Source organism: Pleuronectes platessa, chromosome 1 (genome assembly GCF_947347685.1).
Source record: "Pleuronectes platessa chromosome 1, fPlePla1.1, whole genome shotgun sequence".
NCBI lineage: Eukaryota > Metazoa > Chordata > Actinopteri > Pleuronectiformes > Pleuronectidae > Pleuronectes > Pleuronectes platessa.
In genome coordinates, this window is record NC_070626.1 from 27,607,231 (window position 1) to 27,629,881 (window position 22,651).

The 22,651-nt window shown below is 44.7% G+C and overlaps 1 protein-coding gene across 1 annotated transcript in view; it reads left to right on the plus strand.

Moving 5' to 3' along the window:
• The first annotated feature begins 4,828 nt into the window (after nucleotides 1–4,828).
• The window catches only part of neo1a (neogenin 1a), a 161,717-nt gene continuing 143,894 nt past the window's right edge, over nucleotides 4,829–22,651 (plus strand). The window contains exon 1 of the mRNA XM_053418626.1: nucleotides 4,829–5,553. Coding sequence (XP_053274601.1) covers nucleotides 5,463–5,553 — 91 coding nt within the window. The 5' untranslated portion in view covers nucleotides 4,829–5,462. The remainder of the gene's footprint in view (nucleotides 5,554–22,651) is intronic.

Below are 22,651 nucleotides of genomic sequence, written 5' to 3' on the forward strand. Positions count from 1 at the left end.
ACACGGAGGTTTATAGCATATTAAAGATGTGAAAATGCTTTTTTTCTATAAGTCAAATCAGCAGTTTTGAAGATATTTCTTCATGATGTTTTTTTGGAAAGTAGAACTTTTCCAGAGTTGTCTCATCTCCTCATGTTGGACTGTATCTGTGCTTGGCTCAGCTTAGTAACCTGATCCCTGCTGTAAGAGTTCCTGAATGACGATGGTGAATTATCTATATATGCCTTAAAAAAATGATAAATAAGACTCCATTGCGGAGAGAATGTTGTTTATGGGATTGTTTTTTTGTGGCATGTTTAACTTTAATTGGATAATTAGTGTTTGTCCCAATCTAGACCAGGTCTATGACTTTTACTTGATTAAATTCAAGGGCAAGTCTTGATTATACACAGTTGTGTGATGTTTTGTTTGAAAAATAAATAAATGCCTGATTCATCAAGATCCTTGGATTATTTTTCAAAAAATCTGTCAAAATGTCAAACAAAACAAAACCTTATCTCACAATGTTAAAGAAGTTGATAGAAACCCTCTCTGGATCGGCCCCAACCCAAAATGAAATGTGTTCTTTCTCGTGTCTCATCCTTCCAACAAGTTTCAATCAAATCTGAAGGTTATTGGTTCAATAGTTTTTGCGTAGGCCTGCTAACACACAACAAACAGCAGTGAAAACATCACCTCGGTAAAAGTGATAAATCAAAGATGTCACATTTGTAAAAGTGGAACGTCGTATGAATCCGGAATGTGGATAAACACTAACTTGTTTATCAGTGCTCTCAGTTATTGCTGCATTTATTCATTCATTGGGTCCTAACTGGCAGGTCCGCCTGCTACTGCTCGTCGGGAGGCATTGCAGTATTTACAGATAACACACTGAATCATTCATGGCTTCTCCTCTGCTGTCCTGCTGAACCGGGCCGATGCTGCGTGACCTTGTTTCCTCCAGATTTATGTCAGGCCCGGTAACAAGTCCACCCAAGTTAGTATGAAGTGGGTGGAAGGACGTCCTCAGACATCCAGAGACCCGACAGCAGCTAAAGAGCTGAACGCTCACGTTTCAGGGGAATAGTTCAGTGAAGGTGTGACCGATGCTATGGAAGACCATCACTGCCAATGAAAGAAAAGAAAGATGGATGCCTAATCAAAATGATGAGATTTAAAAAGTTGACGTTAGTAAATCATTATTATGACACGGTTAGTCCAAATTATGCCATATTAATGAGAGATTATGAAATAGTACGTCATAATTATGGGATATGAAACAAATATAATTTGAGAGTGAATTGAAATGATGAGATATTGGTTCATTATATTGAGATGTAAAGTCATAATTATGGGATATGAAGTCATACTTATGACAAGGTCATAATTATTGGATAGTAGGTCAAAATTATGAGAGACTAAGGCGAGCTTATGAAATAATAAGTCATAATTATGGATATTAAGTTAAAACCATGAGACAACAAGTCAGAATTATGAGATTGTAAATCTAAATTATGTGATAATAAATCCAGATTATGAAATGTTAAATCATACTCAAATAATTAACATTTGAGAGTGAATTGAAATTATGAGATATTGGTTCATTATATTGACATGTAAAGTCATAATTATGGGATATGAAGTCATACTTATGACAAGGTCATAATTATTGGATGGTAAGTCAAAATTTTGAGACAGTAAGTTATAACCATGAGATAACAAGTCAAAATAATGAGATTGTTAATTAAAATTATGTGATTACAAATAGAGATTATGAATCATGAGTTATTAAATAAATATCATTAGACAGTAAATTGAAATGATGAGATATTGGGCCATTATTATGAGATGTAAAGTCATAATTATGAGATCATAATTTGTGGGGATTCATTTCAAGTTGTTATTTTGAGAAACTAGGTCATTATTTTAAGAAAGTTTCTCAAATTGATGACTCACTGTGTTAGTTTGTTTGTTTTCATTATTTACAAAGTGGCAGAAATGGGATTCCATACTGTTTGTGCACGAATGACAAGAGCAGACAAATGATAAGGACCTCGGTGAAAGGAAAACAGTGCCGCCCCCACAGGTGAGCCCTGAGGCACACCACACACTCAGAGACGCAGACAGGGAGCGTCATTAATTGAGACAGAAAATATTAGTTTTGACAGTTTAAACGAGAGCAGGTCCAGAGCAGCGAAGGGAGACACACACAAAAACAAAATGAGCCTCTTGTCATGGCCCAGGGGGGGGGAAATGGTCATGATTAATGTGTCGTGGGTTACTTCCGCCAGTGGGGGGAGCTGTTCCATGTGTTTCATTGGGTGACAGCAGTGAGAGGATATCACACAGGTCACCCCCTCTCTCCTCTTCTCCCTACAGCCAAGTCACAAGCTGCAGGAGAATACTCTGCTTGTTTGCTCTGCTTTCATAATTCTGCTCCATTTCACTCTGTGCCAAGAGAACACAGGAAGTAAGAGGAGGGAGGCAACTGTCAGACCTTTCACCTTGATGTGATGCTTTTTGAATTCCTTACAAAATAAAGACATTTGTTTCATCTTGTCTTTTATCCTCTGTCCTGCAGCTTCGGAATTCTATTGAAGCGACTTGATCTCAAACTGTTAAACCCGTCTTCTGAATTCCAGCCGTGTGAAATCATTTGCTGGAATCAAGTCGCAGATATGAGGCCTCTGCGTGTGTGTTTGGATTTCTCAGCAAAATCATTCTAAACAGGAAAAGATGTTTCCCCCATTATTTGTGCCACGTGTAAACTATTTATGAGGCCGGCTGCGACGGATCAGAAGCTTCACTGAAACTTATTCCTCTTAAACCGTTTGACAGCTGTTTAATCACTGGATTAGTTTAGCAGAGGTAAGAATATTAACTGAGGTTAACTAGTTTCACTGCTGTGCACTTCAGGGCCACAGAGGGCAAGAAGGATTAAGATCATGTTTTACTGCTTTTCAGCTCAAGCCCAGTCGGTCCCCTGTAGAAACATGGAAACTGCACTGAAGGGTAAATCAACCCAAATGATTTGCTGAACACATTCTGACCTCGACTTCTACCGATCAGATTTATAACAGAACCAAACAATGTCAAGAAGGTGCCAGTAAGTAAATGATGAACTGAACTTGGGTAAAGTTTTTTTCCTCGAGGAAATTAATTCAGCTTTTATATTTTAGGCCGCGCAAGCCATCTAATTTATAATGATGTTATTATTGCAGAAATAGGACAGTTTGGAGGACGGTAACTTTGTGGATGAGATACAGAGCAAACAATGCAAAAAGAACAAATATATCAAGATGCATAATGCAACGTTTGGCAGAAAACTTAACAGAAAAAGTCATTAGATCTGTCAAGTAGTTATATATAGAGTTGTCCTATAGGTGCAACCATTGCACCGTTTAGCCCCCCCTTGCCTTCACGTCTGGATTGATGACCTGCAGGGCCCCTGGGCAGAGACGTGCTGTTGAACTGTTGAACCCTATTATTCACTGTAACTATACATAAATGCTGAGCAGGTCATTATTTCTCCGGAAACAAAGCAGATCTCCAAAGAGGAAATGATTAGTTGACAGAGAGAAAACTGAATTGGCAACAATTCTGATGATAGTTTTAATCTTTTTTTAGTCGCAAAAGTGCCCAAATTTAACTGGGAACAGCTTCTCTATTGTTTTCCCACCCTTCTGTAATGGTCATCTCAACCTCCGGGTGTTTTTCCTACAGTTGGTTGAGGATATTCACGTGGGATTCAGGGAGTAATGACACTCGTGGGCCTTTTCTCTTTATTTCTGACATTATATTGACTGAACAATCAATCCTGTATTGGAGAAACCCACTGGTAGATGTATTGATTATGGAATAATTGATGGCTGCTGTCTCACGGAACCAAAAGCAAAGGAACAAATCAAGCAGCAATGGCCCATTGAGCTGTAATTGATAAACTGATGGATTTGTGTGTTCAACACTTTGATATTGAAGTGGTAAAGTAAAGTACACAACTACTGGATGAGAGGAAATAAAAATCCATTATTTTTGATTTGATGATTAAGCCTTATCCTATCGTTTGTATCTAATAATTATTATTTCTTAATAAACTGCCTGGAGGCTTTTGGCTTTTACCTGAGGAATATTTAATCTATTTATTTATTAATCTTAGACTGAAAAGTAACTTCAAGTAACAACAATGTGTGTGTTGTAGTATAAAGTACAATATTTTTTACTCTGAAATGTGTAAAAGGGGAAGTATGAAGTAACAGAAAATACTGAAGTAAAGTAAGTGTGACTTATTGCCACAATGGTTTTTATTATTGTGTTAGTTTTCATTTTACATTTACATTAGGACAGCATGGTATATTACATCTAGGCCTAGTTTTATAACCGGTTATTGGATTTAATTAAAAGTTAAAAGGATGATGTAATGTGAAAAGTTTGATAGAAACATTTCTCATGATTTCGAAGTGTCTCCACAATGTTTTTATAATGTGTTAGTTTTATTTACCTCAGTACTACCTGGTATGTTACACGTATACTTGGTTTTGTAATATATTGTTGTATTTACTGCAAAGAGTTGAAAGGATGATGTAATGTGAAAAGTATTTGTTGTTGCATCTTGATAGAAACACTTCTGATCATCTGGGAATGTGTTTATTGGACACATCAAACTTCCTCTACCCTGAACTTGTGAAATGAGAACCCACGTGCACGGTGTGTGTCCGAGGCTGATCTGAGGTGTTGGGTCAGGACTGAAATCCCACACCGTATTTTAGTGTTTGCCTGAGCGCGCACAGGCAGCAGCCGCGATCCAAGCTTCCTGCGCTCCACACCCTGTTTTCCGGGGAGCCTGCGGAGATCCAGCCCTTCAACACGCTTCTTCTCTTACGTCCCGTCCGTGAGCAGTGAGCTGGCCGCGGCGGAGATTTCTCCTTCTGCTCGGATCTAATCTTTTTTTTTCCCCCTCGAACCTCCACCGGCTCAGCTCTCTGTTTCCCCCAAACTCGTCTCCTCGGCCTCTCGCTTTTACGCACGGGGGGAATCTGGCGCAGATCTCGGGGAGTGGAGTCGGCGGCGCGTCGCTCTCAGTGGTGGTTTTTCTCGTCCCTGCGCTGCGCCTCCGTGGCCATGGATTGATTTCAGTGTTTTCTCTCCGACCTCTCGCCTCGACACAAGTTGAGAAAACAGTGTGAGCGTCTCCGACCTGCGGCTTCCTCCCTGCGGCTCCATGGTCCACCCGGACACTTTGAAGAACTACCTGCCCCCGGATGTTCCTGCGCATTGTAGCACTTTGAACTTTTATTTTTGATACATTTTGTTTTTTGTGTGTTTTTTTTTCTACGGTGGTCGTCCCCTTGTTGCGCATTTCCCCAGCAGGAGGTGACCCCCCCGGGGAGCTGGGATATTTACGGATTCATTTTTATCTTTTACATTTTGAAAGTGAAGCTTCCTCTGGGCTCCTGAAGCCTGCAAAGATTCATTTGTGAAAAGTGATGGCCGAGCGGGGAGCTCTGCGGCTCCTCTCTCTCCTCTGGCTCACCTTTCTCTGCACGGAGAGCACCGCGGCCAAGCATGTCGACAAAGGTAAGTCCTCGTGCTCTTCCTCCTTCCCGGTGCCTCTTCCTCCAGGAACTTAGATACGTGGCTGCTGCAGCACTCGTGTGGTTTGGGATCAGACAGGAGGCAGAGAAAGAGCCGCTGCTGCCTCCGGAGCGCAGACACACGGAGCTAAAGCTGCTAGTCCTGCTGCTCGGGGCTCCTCCTTTAACCCGAACTTCCACTAAACTACGCTGCTTCTTCTCATAACACACACTTTATCCGCTCCAGGGCTGCAGAGCAACATGCACCTTCTCCTTTGTCTGCAAAAATAGGATTCACACACATGTGGCTGAGGTGTTCTGGGGTTATTTTGTGTGGTTGTGCAACTGGATTTCAGAGGGTTTGGATCATGCATCAGCTTTAAAAAAAAGAAAGAAGAAGAAGAAGAGGCACAGGATGCAAAGAGGTGATTAGTGTTTTCACTTGTCAGGTAATAAGGCCGCATCATCACTCCTGCAGACGTCTCATTAACTGGGCGTCAATACATTCAGTTTGGCTGATGGATAAACAGAAGCTTATTCATTTGCTGCTGGTAATTGTTTTTTTTTGTTGAGGGAACTGCAATGAGCACTTATTCCAACTGGTGGCCCCTCAGCACGGAGACGTGTGGAGCACCAGCTCTCTGTGATGGGCACTCCAGGGCCACCAGATGCACTGTAGAGGGGTAGCGAGGGATCAAACAGGGAGAAAGAAGAAGAAGAGAGGGTCTTCCCAGCAGCCTTTGCAGCGAACACAGCTCCAGCTCTTATCACGGACCCCCATCATGCCAGAGTTCTTTATCGTTTTTTCTCTCTTTTTTTGTTTAAAGCTGTGAGACGCAGCAGCATGTGGTCTTGGAAAGCTGTGAATGTAACTGACTCTTGTGCAACATGGCCCAATTTCTCCCACCCAATCATTCGCATGATATGCAAAATACTTCTGTGTATGTGTGTCAAAAATCAAAAAGAAGCCATCCATCCCCCCTTTTGGAAAGCTGAACGGTTCCTTTGCCAGTTTTTATAAAGAATGATGGTGCAAAGACCGGCCTTGGAATGATGGGCCACTGCTAGAGCTGCTGCTATAGAGCTGCTGCTATAGAGCTGGGGTCTCTTCCGTGTGGAGCCTGATGAAAGACCCTCTCCTGCATGAGAAGAGCTCTGCAGTGGTGGAAGAGAGGGAGAGAGGGAGGAAGAAAAAAACGAAAACCCCTCCTTGGCTTTGCCACAGATCAGTACAAAAGAGAGGGATGGGGGTAGGGTGAACCAGGCCGACTGTCTGGAAAGTAATAAAACCAGGAGATTAGGGGACCAGGGAGTTCCTCTGGGAGCTCTGATTGATTCCAGAGAATTGGACGGGGACCCACACGCAGAGCGAGTCTCAAATTACTAATTGCGGGGTCCCCTGCTCCGAAAATATCTGTTTATTCAAAACACATTTCTTTTGAGGTCCCGGCTTGCGGCCGGAACTTTATCTTTTATCAGAGGTTGGCAGAGTCGCAGCTTCGAGAGTTTCTGTCCCGTCCATTTACAACACAAACAATAGATTGTGTCACTTTTTCTTTTGTTGTTTCACTTTGGAATAACCTGTTAAAGTTCAACCAGACTGCTGCTATAACTTCTTTTCTTTTTTTAGCACTTCCTCGTCTGTAGTTTAAAGTTGTTAGAAGTTGAAATAAATTGCCCCAGAAGTTTAGGCTTTTGTAAACAAGTGCCTGTTAGAGGAGTGTAAAATCCATTTAGGCTCTATCTTATCTCTGTAATCCTGCCAGGGGGGGGGGGGGGGATTGTGTGCTGATTGTATCCCAGAGGACAATGCAAATAACTTGCTGAAATGTGTAAACATTGCCCCCCCCCCCCCCTGCACTTACAGACCAGTCTCTGGGGCTTTATCCCCGCAGACCACCTCAGACGCAGCTCCGCTCAGACTCTGTAAACAACCGGCGTTTCTCTTCTGAGCGTTTAAAGATTCTTCTCCGTGGACCAATTTGCCACCTTTGTGTTGTTGCTTGTGGAAAAGCCCTGGTGGTTCCCCCCCCCCCCCCCAGTTGTTCGTGGGTAAAGAAAGCTGAAATCTGGATCTTATTCACCCTTGGATTTCAACAATAACACCGAGCTCACCCTCGGCTCACAGTGGAATCTGTCCTTTCTGGGTGTTTACAAGCTCAGAAAGTAGCAGAGTCTTTCCATCACGTCACGGTGGGGGTGCACGTCCTGTGGAGTCACCTGCCGTATACTACACTGTTTGTTGATCATTTATTTATGGGGCTCATAAAGGCCTAATGACCTCCGTCCACTGAGAGATGGATAATTGTGCACATTTGCAAGTGGTTGATTCATGCACTTCTCTCGGGACAGCACCTCCATTAGGACACGTCTCCCTCTGCTCGGCCTCTCGGCGTGAGGGACGGCGTGGTGAGGTCAGCGGTTTGGGATCAGCCGTGGAAAATAACAAACCTGTTTGTGCTTTGTTGCTGTTTCTCTTTCCTCAGCAGCTAGAAGGGCCTGTGCCGGGATTGAGGGGGTTAAATTGACCCCAATTATTGAAATCATTGGCTCCGACTGTCAACAACAGTTTATCACTTGTAATTGGCAGGAGGGACGGGTGGATCGATGTCCCATGAATAGATGGACTGACATCTGCCATTGCATCTTTGGGGGGGGATTTGGGGAGGGGTCAGTGCTTTCAATCGACTGACTTTTATTACCTTCCAGCAGGAGGTCATGTTTTCGCCCCGGTTCGTCTCTTTGCTGGTTTGGTTTGTTAGAAAACACAAAGGAACCAGAAAAGATTTACATTAAAATTGGTGGAAGGATGGGACATGGGAAGATGGAGCGGATCTGGATAAAGGACCGGATCCAGGGATTTGTTTTCACTTTCTCTTAGTAGAAGCTTTTATTTATTTTCTCAGGGAATCATTTTTGGGATTAAGTTTTTGTTCCAAATTTGGCATATTCAGAATGTGTGTATCTATGACCGTGTACAAATAGGTGCAGATCTGGATATAAAAATCTGGATCTAGTGAATTCGAATGTGGTTTCAAAAGGAGACTGGTTAAATTAAAAAACCCTCCTGTCTCATACAGAACCAGTGTAGGCGGAACTACAGAATTATTGTCCTGTACTAGGTTATACATAGTGCAGTTATTATTTACTCTGTGGGGAAAAAATGTAGATCATGAAACTTGTATATTTTAATCCCATCTCTCACGGTATCAACCTCTCAGATTTGAACGTTTTTGAATTCTCTCTCCGCTCACTATACTTTTTATTCTGCAATTTTTTCCAAATGTTTACCGATTTCCTTCCTGATTGCTGCTCCCGCCTGCTGCTTAAAGCCCCCCCCCCCCCCAGGTTTTAGACCAAGCCCACATCATGGTCTAAAACCCAGAGCGGCTCGTGGACAAGTCCGTGGCTTCTTTGAAGTGTTTGTCAAGTTTCTTTTTACAAAATTCTGAAAAGTGTATAGTGAAGTCGTTAAAACTTTAGCAAAGAAAAATATCCCAAAAATGATATTGACACAACAAGCAGCAGCTGCAAGTGGGCGTGGAAATGAACTTGTGACTAGTGGGGCGGGACAAATGTGTTTCCCTTAAGAAAGGATGAATCTGTCACTGAGCTCCGGAGCTGACAGTAATTGATCAATGTGGTTTAGGGGCTTAATGCACGTTCACTCTGCTGTAATTAATCAAAGGGATACGACAAAAAGTTAAAGGACAATACACAACAACAGAGATCTAAAGTTATTTTTCTGTGCGAGAAGAGTCGGAAGATATGAAGGGAACTTGAAATTCTTTATTCACCTGCTCGGCCATTTTATTTAAAAGTGAACGTTTGAAGCAGACCTTCCTGCTTCACCGGTTTCATTAGGACACTTCCTGCCAGCCAGGGGTCCTTCTTTTGTTTAACTCTCTCTCTGATCCGTTTCCTTCGGGGAAACCCTTTCATTTAACGTGCTGCAAAAAGGGCCTTTTAGCTGTTGCCTGTAACCTTCAGCTCTGCGTGCACTTTGAGCGCCGTCCCATTCCCAGTTTATGATTGGTCAGCTCACATCAAGTGCACCAGGTCTTAAAAGCAGAAAGCGTCTCTCAGATTGCGAGGTGCTCCTGCTGTGCCTAGAAAGATGTCAGACGCTGCACCTTCCCCCGTCCGGCTGCTGTCTGTCTTCTTTGTGTCTGCTCGACCCTTTCAAGTCAAAACACAGAAGGACTTGACACGAGTTTGAAAGAAAAGTTGTGTAGCATCAGGAGTCCAGGAATCTGTCCATATGTGTGATGACTCTCTTGAGACGTTACGGAAACCTGAGGGACATCAACTACATTTCTATGATTTTACTAGAGACGTTGCTTCTCTGCTCTGCCGTGGCCTAATGACCTCTGGGAGAGTCTTTAGCGTTTCTGTGGCGCTGCTGACACACATTGCCGACTTGTGAGCAGAGCACACAAAGAGCAGACAGAAGTTATGGGCACATGTCAATAAGAGTTGCGGCCTGTCCCTGCTGTTATTATGCTGCCGTGCACTTCAGCTCCAAGGTGACTGCTGTCCTGCTGTGCGGCTCTGAACCGGTCACGCTCTGCTCCTCAAGCCTCGCTCCGGTCACACAGGGAACAGTCAAGTGTTGTGTGTTACGGGCCAGCGTCTTAGAGTTTGGTTGTGTTGAACTCTGTAATACAAACGTGAAACAGAAGCCAAGTGTGTGTTTGGACATCAATAGAGCTTACTGTGTGAAATTCAATGCATCTGATTCGGTGTGACGCTGTATTGATAAAATCTTTTGGTTTGGAAACTCTCTGTCTCTGTCGGAGTATGATTCTTGTTGAATTATTCACTCGCATCAGCTTGACCTACATTTCCATTATAATCAATGAAAGTGATGCAGTGCAGCCGAGGCTCACGTGAGGACTCGCCAGGCAGATCTCTGCGCTAACACATTGAATATTTTCACAATAAGATGTCGGCTGTTTTTTGGTTTTGATCATATAATCAGATTTCGAGTGTTTGTCGACCGCCCCATGTCGGTGGTGATCTCCAGGACACTGTGGCATCGTGTTTCACTGCAGACAAGAGAGCTGCAGGAGCCAGGCTTCTCTGCTTTAGTGCACGTCTTTTAAAAGTGCAGCAAATGGCAGAGTGCAAGTGTGTGTGTGTGTGTATTGACGCTAGACTTAAGTAGTGTACTGCGAGCACAAGTCTTTTCCTCTGGCACTCAACCAAACCTCGAAGGAACGGCCATCTGAAGGAATCCTTAAACAAACTTAGGAGGACAGGGAAAACTTTTTTCGCCGGAAAGTTCTCCTCAAACTTTGAGTATTCTGGTTGTGCCGAGCTGCTGTCATGGTGTCTCCTGTTGGTAGCGGCAGCTGCATGGGATTATGACACGTGCAAGCTGTGCCTGTCAGATGAGCCCGGGCTAATGAGTGCGACACTCTGTTTTACACAGTTTTCACAGCCCTGTGGGGATAACACAGGCAATTCCTATTCAAATAAGATGTCTTAAGCCTTTTTGAATTCTTATTTTCAGAATTTTGAAAGATGGCACAAGGGGGCGTGGTTCAAATTGCAGTAGTGCCCAATAAGCAGTTGAATAAAAAGGCAGGCTTTATTTATTTTTTATGATTGAGAATCTAATGAAAAGCAACATTCCTCTGTCAAGGCCCAACCGTCTCCTCAATTCAACCAGTCCTCTAAATATACCAGATTTATTTCATCAATTATTCCCTGGGATAAAGAGTGTGGAGAAAAATCCTTGATCTGCCTCTTTGTCCAGATGCACTCTCATAAAGGTTTCTCTTTTTCGTTTCTGTGGCGTGAAAACTTTATCAATGTGATCACTTCCTCCCTGCTGTGTTCACACATGAGCTCCTCCCGAGTCCCTTCAGACTTTATACTACCGACGCCAGCCGGAGAAAAGTCCACAGGAACTCCAGATACTCTCGCTCCGGAGGAAGCAGTAAAAGAGATTTTCAACTGAGGCATAGAGGAATCTCAAAAAAGGTGAATAACCATGAAAGATAGTCTTGACTATTAATCCTTACTTTTCGAAAAACGAGCAGAAGGAGATGATGTACAATCATTTTAATAGGAAGCAGGATCACCTTAGAGTGATGGATATGGCGCCGACTTCATTCATTCAGCATGAACCACACAAGGGAGAAATGGAAGATGATAGTTGGCTTCACCTTTCTTGCAGGTTTTCTAGATTTTGGAAGCTCTCTTCCCCCCCCTCCAATCTGTCGTTACTCCTGAAGAACCTTCGTTATAATTAGTGCAATTTATATTAAGTGTAATTGTTCTGTGGCGGGTTTCACTCCTGGCACCGGAGCCGGTTGTAAATGAAGAGAGACTAATATTCCTCTGGAAAGCCTGATTAACGACCTTCATTTGGCTGCGGTGTCTCTGCTGGAGTCGCAGCATCCTGCAGCTCTCAGACATGAATTTATTCTCCGCCGTCTTCTTGGAGGACGTCCAGGGCGTGATGAATTAACCCAGAACGTCTTCTCAATGGCGTAGTTCAGCTGTGAAGTAGCTTCCAACACAATGCAGGCAGAAAGGAATCAATCAGCTCGACCAATATATCGATTTCCGTTCATTCTCCTTTGTGGAAAATTGATATTTGAACCATGTTGATCCAAAACCCAGAATAGTTCTTGAGGATCCTGTGGTGATGCTGGTTGCTGGTTTCTTTCTGAAGCTGTAAACGTTACCTGCAGTGATTGAGCTGCAGCAAGTAAAGAACTGCAGGACACAAAGAGCTGCTTATTTAAAGTTTGATGAAGCTTCTCCTCCGTGTGCTGAACCCCGAACTGGAGAATCAGTTGCTGTGAACGAGCTGCGATCGACAACGTGGTTTGTGTTGAGGCATCACAGCCGGCGCCTGTTTATTCAGCTGCTGCAGAATCCATTGTGTGTCCAAATCGCACAATATACAACTCTGCACTTCCTAAGAAGTTCTCGAGAAGTTTGAGTCGCACACAGACGGGGGGGGGCAGAGATTTGTGGAATTATTAAATTTACTTTTTTCGAACCTCAAACATCTTCAGCTTCCTCATTTGTGTGTGTGTGTGTGTGTGTGTGTGTGTGTGTGTGTGTGTGTGTGTGTGTGTGTGTGTGTGTGTGTGTGTGTGTGTGTGTGTGTGTGTGTGTGTGTGTGTGTGTGTGTGTGTGTGTGTGTGTGTGTGTGTGTGTGTGTGTGTGTGTGTGTGTGTGTGTGTGTGTGTGTGTGTGTGAGATCTCATACACACACTCAAAGTGTCAGTCATCTACGTACACATAGAGCCTCTCAGCCGTCGTTCAGTCAAAGGAACTTTTCATGTGCTGAAAGTGTGTGTGGGTGGGGGGGGGGGGGGAGTCCGTCACAGAGAGAGGATTGTCGGCACTGCTCAGTCGCACTGGCTGCCATCATCTTGTGCCCGGCCTGTGGCTCTTGGCAGCTTTAGTCATACTGGGATTGCGTGTGTGTGTGTGTGTGTTTGTGCGTGTGTGTTTTTGGGTGGGTATTTGTTTAGGCGTATGCCACCCATCTGGGATTGAACAGCTGTTTTATCAACAAGGTTAAGAGAGTTTCCCCCGACTTGAACTCGCTCTTCAAAAAAAAAAAAAGTGTTTGGCTTCTTTCACTCGGGACGACAGGGAGAAATCAGAGCCGGTTCTGTGCAGCAGCTTGCAACCTTGGTGTAATTGATTTAATGTTTATGTGCTGAGCGTGTATTTTTAGATCCGATAGGGGGGGGGAAGTGAGAGGAGGCCTGCATTAGCTGCCACATTGCTTGTAGTAATATCAAAGTATGTGAAATTCTTAATTTAGTTTCAGATAAATAACAGATTTGCTCACAGCTGAATTGTAAAGACGCAGGCAGTCTTTTTATGAGATTAGCACATATTAAAATCTGATGTTTCCCATCGCAGAATATTGACATTCACTGGGATTAAGTCAACTTTTTTCTTTCTTTGACCGTAACCCAGTTCAATACCAGCGCTCGGCTTCAACCAAGATGTCTAATAATGGAATCTGTTCAATAGTTGATGAGCTGCCTCAGATTGGGCGAGTTTCTGCCAGAACAATGGTTTGAAGTCTCAGTATTTTCTCCTCCACTTCTCTGTCCGTCTGTTTTGTGCTGTTCTGCTTTTTTCTTTTCTTCCAAGTGGAAATCCATTGAAACCGCTCAACGTTTTAAACCTCGTAGGCGGAGTGCGTTCAGGCTTCAGTGAGAATAGAAGAAGGTGTCTTTTTTTTTTTTTCTGTCCCACTCAGTAGTTTTCCGCGGCGCTGTCTCAGCATGCAGAGCTCAGCAGCGTTCTGGATAGTTAAGTCTCAGACATTAGGGTTGAAACTGTTCAGGGTTTAGAGTTAAGACCAGCGTGCATCACCGTGTGTCCCAGTTCTTCCGTGAGTTCTCCCCAGGTTTATATTTTGATTTCACCTGCTGCTATGGTGACCCCCCCCACTTGGAAAAAAAACTTCAGCCCGGTATTAACCGATGTTTCTGCTGCTGAGTCCGAGCTGAAACGATTCTTTGAAAGCTCCAGCGTTAGATAGAGGCTCCTTTGTGCTGTTGGGAGCTCCCCTTTGGCATGGGGCTCCACTGACTGCATTGACTTCTTACCAGGTTATTGGAGCCGGTGCCCCGTCGACCCTGAGCTCATCTGCAGCTAACGCAGGTCGGCAGAGGGAGTCGAACCGGTGGAATCACTGCTAAGTCCTTTTTAATACACTGCTGTGACGTAATGGAAATGGCCGTCTCTCTTGATTCTGCTTTCTTCTTTTGCCCTTCGCAGATGAATGAATGCGTCCCTCAGCGGCACTTACTTGAAAGATGGCGTTTCTCCTTTTTTTTTATATTAATGTTCCACAGCTCATATGCAAAATAAGCTTTGCGTTTGGCCGTAGATATTTATGATTTTTGCCTGATATTTGATTAACCGTTCAACTGTGGGGATCAAGGTTTACTGTTGGAGACAATGCCAAGACTTTAGAGATGTACTGGGGCTTCTTTTTTATGATGCTGGTGGAAAAACAGGAGCTGCGTCTACATTGTGGTTTAAGACTTTCTTTCAATGTCTTAAAATAGCCGCGGTAGTTCTAACTCCTGACGTCAGGGCTACACTTTCCATGTGGTCGTACAAGTGAACAATGGTGATCATGGTAATAAAATGAGACACCACTTATTTTGCCCGGTTGTGCGTGTCCTGTTTCCTTGAGCTGGATTCCGGTCCTTGACCTTTTTGTGAAAAGGTAATTTTCTCTTTTAGTGTCTGTTTTATGGAGTCTGATATTGAGTGGGTTTGGGCTGTGATATGAAAGTTAAGATTGTGAAAAGCAACTTAGATTACGGATGGTCTTACACAAGGCCGGGGATGATTGCACCCATTTCACATTGTGATGATTCGACTCGCAGCATTTCTCTTGTGTGTACAGTTCCGAAAAATTGTGTATTTACTTTTTGCTGAAATTCCTCCGATCCCTTATACAAGCAGTGCAGGGTTTCAGCCACAGAGAACCCGAGAGCAACATCTGGGACTCTTGAGCTGTGTCTAAATACAGACATATGACCTTCCTCCCTCGGTCTGACACGGAGGAGGAAGAGGAGGATGAGCTTGTTTCAGAGGATAATCAGGTGGAGGCAGAGCAGTAAGCTCGTAGAGGTGTGAGGATTTCCACCCAGTCTGAAGTGTGCACAACGACCAGTGATGGAGAGCAGCTGCAGCAATCCCCCTTGATTCCTTAACCATTGTTCCTTGAACCTTGACTCCACTGGCTCGCCCCCCCACGTCTCAGCCGGTGACGGGTCGCTCAGCCACGGCACCGGCATGGATGTGCAATGAATGGCGGCCGGCAGGGAGCACCTGCGGAGGGATAGCGGGCGAGCAGCATTCCATCACAGGACCCCGAGACACAGATGTCATATGAGACACGAGGGACATGTTAGGAGTGGGGGGATGGGCTGGGAGGGCCAATGGCAGAGGTTCCTGCATGGTGGGGGCCGTAATGAGGTGGGATAGTGAGCCAGCTGCTACCAACAGATTCTTAATGAGGTGTCCCATCAAGAACCCAGGGAGACGAACATTAATGGCTACACTTAAACTTGTCCGATCATTTATTTCCCCCCTTTTCAATCACGCTGGGATGAGGAGATAGATGCGCGGCATGTTTGGTCTCCCAGTAATTGGGTTTTTCCTACCGAGCCCAATTTGAATGTTTTTATTTTCATTAAGATCTATCTCTCTATTGTTCATTTGATCAGTTAATACATTGCTTAGTTTGCAAAGTTGTACTTAAATTAGCTTGTTTCGTCCAATTACAGCCCAAAGATTCCACTTGCTTTGATTAAAGATTAGACCAAAGCAGCGAATCCTCACATTTGAGAAGCTGGAAGTGGAAAATGCATTTGGATTTCATTTGCTTTTTTTGATAAATGACATCGAATGAGGAAATCAATTATCAGTTGTGTTGTTGACAAATTGTTAAATGGCCTAATTACTTGTTGTATGGCAGGCCAGCCACCGGGGGGGGGGGGAGAATGCAAAGACTTGCGGAGGAGGTGTTGACAGGCGAGGATGCAAAATTGTCCTAATCAGAATGTGTGAATGTGTAGAAGTGGAATCTTTGACCTTTATGAACAAATACACACACACACACAGGCCTAGATTGGCTTGAAGGTGAAATAACAGCCAATTAAATTACCATATTTATCCTAAAAGATTCCACATTCAGAAGCGTTTTCTTTCCCGAAAGACAAACGGTTTTAAATGTCCTTTTCCAGTGTAACCTTTTCTATATGAAGCGTTATTCAGAGTGTGTGTGTATGTGTGTGTGTTTTTCTTGTGCACACCAGTGGTTCCTTCTGTAGTGCACTCTCTGGAAACAACAATCCGAGGGGCTTAAATTAATGGTTGGAGAGAAAAAAGCAAAATGCTCTTTCTACTTTCATACTTCATTTACCTGGAGTGGTCTAAATTAGCCCTGAGTGCATAAGCATGTCATTCAAGCTTTCAGGACACCTGCTGAACAAATTCACTATGAGACACACACTCACACACATACACTCACACACATACACAAACACGTGACACACACTCGGAGCGAGTTCCCAAAATATGTCCTGCAGTCTGTTTGTGCCATATGCCGTATAATATTGCAGTGAAGTGTAGCAAGTCTAAATGAAAATTCACCCAACATTATCTAATTAAGCAGGTGTGAGAGCAGCTTAATCCCGCTCTGGTTTTGGCTCCTCTCACTGGTCCTCGTCCGGTGGCTAGCAACAGCAGAAGTATGTGGAGACTTTCATCGGCCCGGGGGACACACGTTGATTTGTCCTCAAGAGAAGACGTCAGAAGTGGACTGGAGCTGTAAAGGGAGCTGGTTTTATTAGCCCCAGCGAGCCAGTGGGGTACTTTTTGTTGCAGAGTGACAGGGGACTTAATAATGAAGCGCTCTAACCCAATGAGCCCTGAATCAGTGGAGCCCCTCTTCCCTTCTCTTTGTCACTCTCCCAATCCCCCCACAGTGCCACTGCATTCCCAGCCTGGCGGGGCAGTGTCTCTGGGCCAGGGCCATGTCACGCACCCCTTCTGGCCCCAAGCGTCCGCGGTGAGGGGGTCATAGGTTCAAGTGCTCCCCGCGGGGAGATGCACGGCATGCCCGGCGACGCCGCGGTCCGGCCCCCCGCACCGGCCACGTCGGTAATTAATTTCTAATGAGAAAGAGATTGTCTGACCTCGCACTAGCTAGCCTCTCGGCTCTCGATTCCGCCGCCTTCTCCCGTTTCTCTCTTCTCCCACACTGACTTCAAAGAGAGCCGAAGATGGCCCCTCCTGGCCCGACGCTGATAGTGAAGTGCTCGGAGAACATTCCTTGCGTGCTAGACAGAGGTTGAGTGTGGATTTTATGGGCCCTTTTCTGCTAGTCCCACACATACCTGTGGTTCATGTGCACCCTGTAGAAGCTTAACTCTGTTAACCCCTCGTGTGAAACATCAGAAACACGGAAAGGATTCCCGGCCTGGTCAAAGATACGGTGTCGTGTTATGTTTACAAGCTACAGGTGTGTTTTGTTCCAGTATGATCCTGTGCTCCTCTCATTCTTAGGGCCATTAAAATAACTAAAATGTTATTATACGCTCACATTTGAGCAAATTCACAAATATGAGGTTCAATCTGCTTTTTTTTTTTATGGAGAAAGTGCTTTGGTGCATTTAGCTGCGGGCAAAGTCCGGAGAATTGGACACAGAGTTTACCTGCGGTCTTTTCACACATGCACAACGCAGCGGGGGGGGGGGGGTTTCTGCACAGACGCGTTCACAACAGCATCAAATCCTCCGCATTATTCAGGCGAGTGGTGGAGCAGCCGGGCGCAGGAGGCGGAGGCAGGAAGTGACGTGTTTATTCCGCTCCAGAGATCAGTCTGCTCTTTCTTTTTCTTTTCTACCGACTACTACGGACTCCTCCTCCAGAGAAAATACGGAGGAGCCGCGGGGTTCAGTGCATTTCATCACTACATAACACATTCAGCTCAAAAATGTGCACAAGCTGGCAATAACGGTCATGACTGGACTTTCAGATGTGGTGTTTCCCGCTCTGGGTCCAGTTGATGTTGTTGGAGAGACAGTTTGTAAAATAGCTGCTCTTTGAGATACAAAGCCTTATTTCTGCTCTACACATGTTAAATGAACAGACATTAAAAGATGGCAAGAATATAATCCAGTAATCTATGCTATAAATAAATGTTGCCTTTTTGTATTCACTGTTTTATGAATCACTACTCAAAGCTACTTCTATAGATTTGTCTAGTCCAACCTTAAGGATATGCAGAGATAGAGTTTTAGCCATTAAATGTATCTATTTGAAACCCTAATGATATTTGAAGTATAAAAATGGATTGTGAAACACTTTCCTGGGGTGAGCAGCAGTTTCTAACTTGTTTCTCCTTGCAGCGCTGAATGCTTATTGCCGAGCGTTTCATTGCTTTGCCAGGTGCAGTGCGTATCAGCTTGAGGCGCAGATGAAGTCTGGGTGGCCACACACACCATTTGTGTTTTGTAAATAAAGTGATTTCTTCTCTTTCATCATTTCTTAATATCGTAAAGGTAACACACAGATTCTTCTGAGCGCGACAGCCGCCTCTTTGGAAAGTAAATTCTCACAGATCAGAGAGCACCTTCAAGAATATCTTTAGTAAAAGGAATAAAAAAAGTTGTCGTCCTTGTCAAGGATACTTAATTAAACAGTTTCCGTGTGTTGTGGGTTTTGTGGGTCAGCGTGGCGGCAGCTTGTATCGATAAGATCTCCTGAGGGGAAACAATTGTATGAAATGCAGGAAGCCATTAGGAAGCAAGGGCCTCGCGTCGCTCCCTGCTGAGTAAATAGTGTCTGGGCCTTCCCTCATTCCAACCACTTCTGAAGGAGCCCAGCACTTGTAACAATACAGGCAGGAAATGAACTGTACTGGCACAGGAGCGTGCAGGATGCTCATTGTTTCCTAATGGACCGAGCTAGGCTGGGTGATAAAAGCAGACTTTTCTCCTGGTTAGTAGAGAACAGTAGGTGTGGTCCAAAACAGAAGCTAATGAGCTACTCCTTTCATTGCATCATAAAGGTTTTTGAAGGTTTTTGCTTCTTACAAGCAACATATAGCTGAGCAGTGTGTCACTGGGTTCTGTGTGTGTTGTGTTAAAACTCAATGTCGACCTGTTTACCATTTGCTGACCTCACCTGGCTGTTGCATCCTCATTTTCCTCTGTGGAATGCAGTCGCGACTCACAGACAGACGGAGTTACTTAAGTTTAGTTGTCACCCGGGGGAAAGTCATTTTGTCCTTGAACGTGGACCGTAAGCGAATTTGCGTTGACCTGGATTCGTAAAAGATTGGTGATGTAGTTGGGATTGAAGTTGTGTCCGGCACCAATCCTACTGCTCATTAAACTGAATTTAATGTGTGCGTTTGTGTGTGTGTGTGTGTGTGTTTGTGTGTTGCAGAAGCCATTAGCTTTTTCTCCAACAAACATCTGCTTCGCTTTAAGGTCAAGTACGCCAATTATACCCCAAGAATCTAATGAACCAGTTCTAAATCGCCATTCTGGTTTCATTGTTGGGTGAGGGATCAGTGGTTATCTGGCCCACATTTTGTGCTTAGTGTAATTGATGTTTGGTTTGCCCCTGGATTAAGTGACAGCTAAGCAGGTTAGCATTGAGGATTTTCCCAGATTAATTCCAGGAGTCCAATTCTGGGCTGGCCACTCTCCCCGTATCATCCCCAACGTCCTCCTTACCTCACTAGCATATGAAAAGGAAATGAGATCAGAGGTGGTGATAAATCCTGCAGCAAAGCCGCCCTCAGAGAAAATGAGATGCACACATGGCAATCGTCAGTCACCAGCCGCTCATGTCCTCGTTTCCGATAAATTGATTTCGGCTGCTCGGGTGATGAGAGGGCGGTGTGTTCCTTCAGAGCCGGGCTTTGTCAACAAACGCCACTGTCGTTTTGGCCATGCATTCCTTACAGTGAGCTTCTTGTCCCTAATGATATTCGATGCAGTAACATGTTTTGCAATTTGGCGTATGAGGAAACGTGCCACATTATTTTTTGGTAGTGCACTCAGCCTCGATCACAGAGAGGCCCTTTGCACCACACCTCCCAGTCACGCCACAATCCACACGCTGTTAGGTTCCCCTTGTCCCAGTAGATTCGCGAGTAACTAATTTAGGACTTGTTAAGTGATTTAGCATCTGTCCTTATGGGACCCTGGTGAGTCACAACTGTCACCCCACCCCCCCCGCCCCTGCCCATCGCTGTCTACGCCTGTGGCTTCAAGGATCGCTTTTGAATTTCAATCAGCCCTGGATGCATTGTTGTGTTTATTTGAGGGGGGGATGGGATTGAACTGGGTGTTAGTGGTGGTAACGGGTTCCGTGTGTCAGTCGGATCCTCAGCGTGACCAATGGGCAGCTCACTGGAGACTAGTTGGTGTGTTCTCAGGGGGGCACCAGGCATTAACTGCTGCCCGCGGGGCAAACTCTGCCCTTCATCCTTCACACACTGTCCTCCCTCCCATCGTCATCCTCTCCACAACGAGAACACAGGCAGCACAATCAATAACAGCCTCACCCTCCTCCTCCTCCTCCTCCTTCCTCTGTGGCCCTCCCCCCTCCGACTCCTCCTCTGGTCAGCCGCTCCCTGCTTTCCATTTATCAACACTGTGTTTGATGTCGGCTTCATCATTCTCTGTCAACCCCCCCGACACCTCGATGTGTGTAATTGTATTAGATTCGTCATGGTGGCGCGGTTATTTGGCCCGTCTCGACTGGTACTGGGCCAAAGGGCTTCTCCCAATGTACCTGCAACCCCAGACATTAGTTTTAAGTATCTTTAGTGTTTAATTTGTTTCAATATGGCCCTGCACAGTTGTGGTTCAGTGGCTTTCCCAGCATCTCAATGTACTTGACGTCCTTTGCCGGATTCCCTTTGTTCCCGGCATCCTTTTACCAGACGGCGAGGCACAAGTGGTGAAACATCACCACGGGCCTGTTGTTAGGGATGTATGGAAATGTTGGAAAGACTAATCTCACACATTCACAACAACGGAGACGCGTGCATCATCCTCACACAGACACACTCCTCGAATATTTAATTGGACATTTTTGTCACTCGTGCTCATTAGCAGCTCATTTTCTTGAAGAATGGGCTCGGTGTGGAAATATTTGACAATAATAGTTCTTATTGCCCCCACAAGGAAAAACAGGCATTAGTGACTAAGTGTGTGTGTCTGTGTGCGTGCTAGTTTCTCATTTAGCATTCACACTTTCCTTGTCGGCACCGGTGTGTTTTGAAAATGTTAAAATTTCGAACTAGTCAGGTATGGTTTGATTTACATAAATGTTGGATATAAAGATAATTTATTAAACCGGAGATGTATTTTTAAACTGGAGGCCAGGCTTTAATTGTAACGTTAGCAACATAATTATTTTTGTTGTATTCACCATCTCATCTAATCCCTTCATCAGCTAATTAACTCTAATTTCCTTTTGTGGGGTTCTTCTGTGCGGCCTGTTGTCTGAGGATAATCTCTGGGCGAACGTTTCTCGTTTTTTTTTTTGGAGAAGCAGTGGGAAGATGAACTGGGAGAGAGGAGAAAGATGGTGTGCAGGGGAGAACGGGGAATGGGAACGACTTAAGAGGCACAGTGAGAGAATCTGTCTTTGTCGATTACACACGCACTACAACCTTGGCGGCCACATTAGATCTCTTTCTCCATACACCAAACTACCATTAATAATGGATACGGCTCTCTAGCTCTTTTGCTTTCACGTCCCCTCCCCCCCAAGCGTTGCCCCTTAAGGCGTCTACCCCTCTTTCCATGTCCCCCCACTTCCCTACCTCCATCCTGTCCTTCCCTTTCCTCCCCCACACCCCCACTGTTTCGGCTGTGAGACCGCTAGCCAGGAGCCATGGCAGGTGTGCATACATCATCATGTGGCTGGCCACACAGCCTGCAGCACCCAAACAGCCATCAACAGACGGATCCACCTGCCAGGGAAAGAAAAGAACACTGGTGATGGGCGAGTTTGTTTAGTTTTGCGTGTCCTAGCAGTTTGTGTTATCTGGGTTTAGATGAGGACATTAGCTTGTTTTGTTTCTCCTGTCAGAAGCGTACAGACGGTGACAAATGAGTGACATATTCTGCAGAGATACTGTGAACAAAATGGAGAGCATGCATGCTATTGTCAACACTCCTGAGCATGCACAGTGGGGAGAAGCTCGTTTTATTAATACTTTGTCCTGCTTGATTGTCACTTCAGCATCGCAGCTGTCACTTGACTCGAGATAAGTCCCTAAACAGAAGCTTCTCCAGCTCTTAACTCTTTAATGCATTTCGCTAAAGATGCAGCACCCGACATCTACAGTTAATCATATTGCTATCTTTATAAGCACAGGAATAAACTCAATGTCATATCTCTACACTATACTGCACAACCTGAAGACACACAATTTAACAGAGGTCCCCAGCCTGGACTGAATCAAGATCCGATGAATAGTCCGTCCATTTAAAACTGCGACGACGTGTCAGTCAAATAAAGTATTTCTCCTGTTCTGTGTAACAACTTTAACAAGGCCA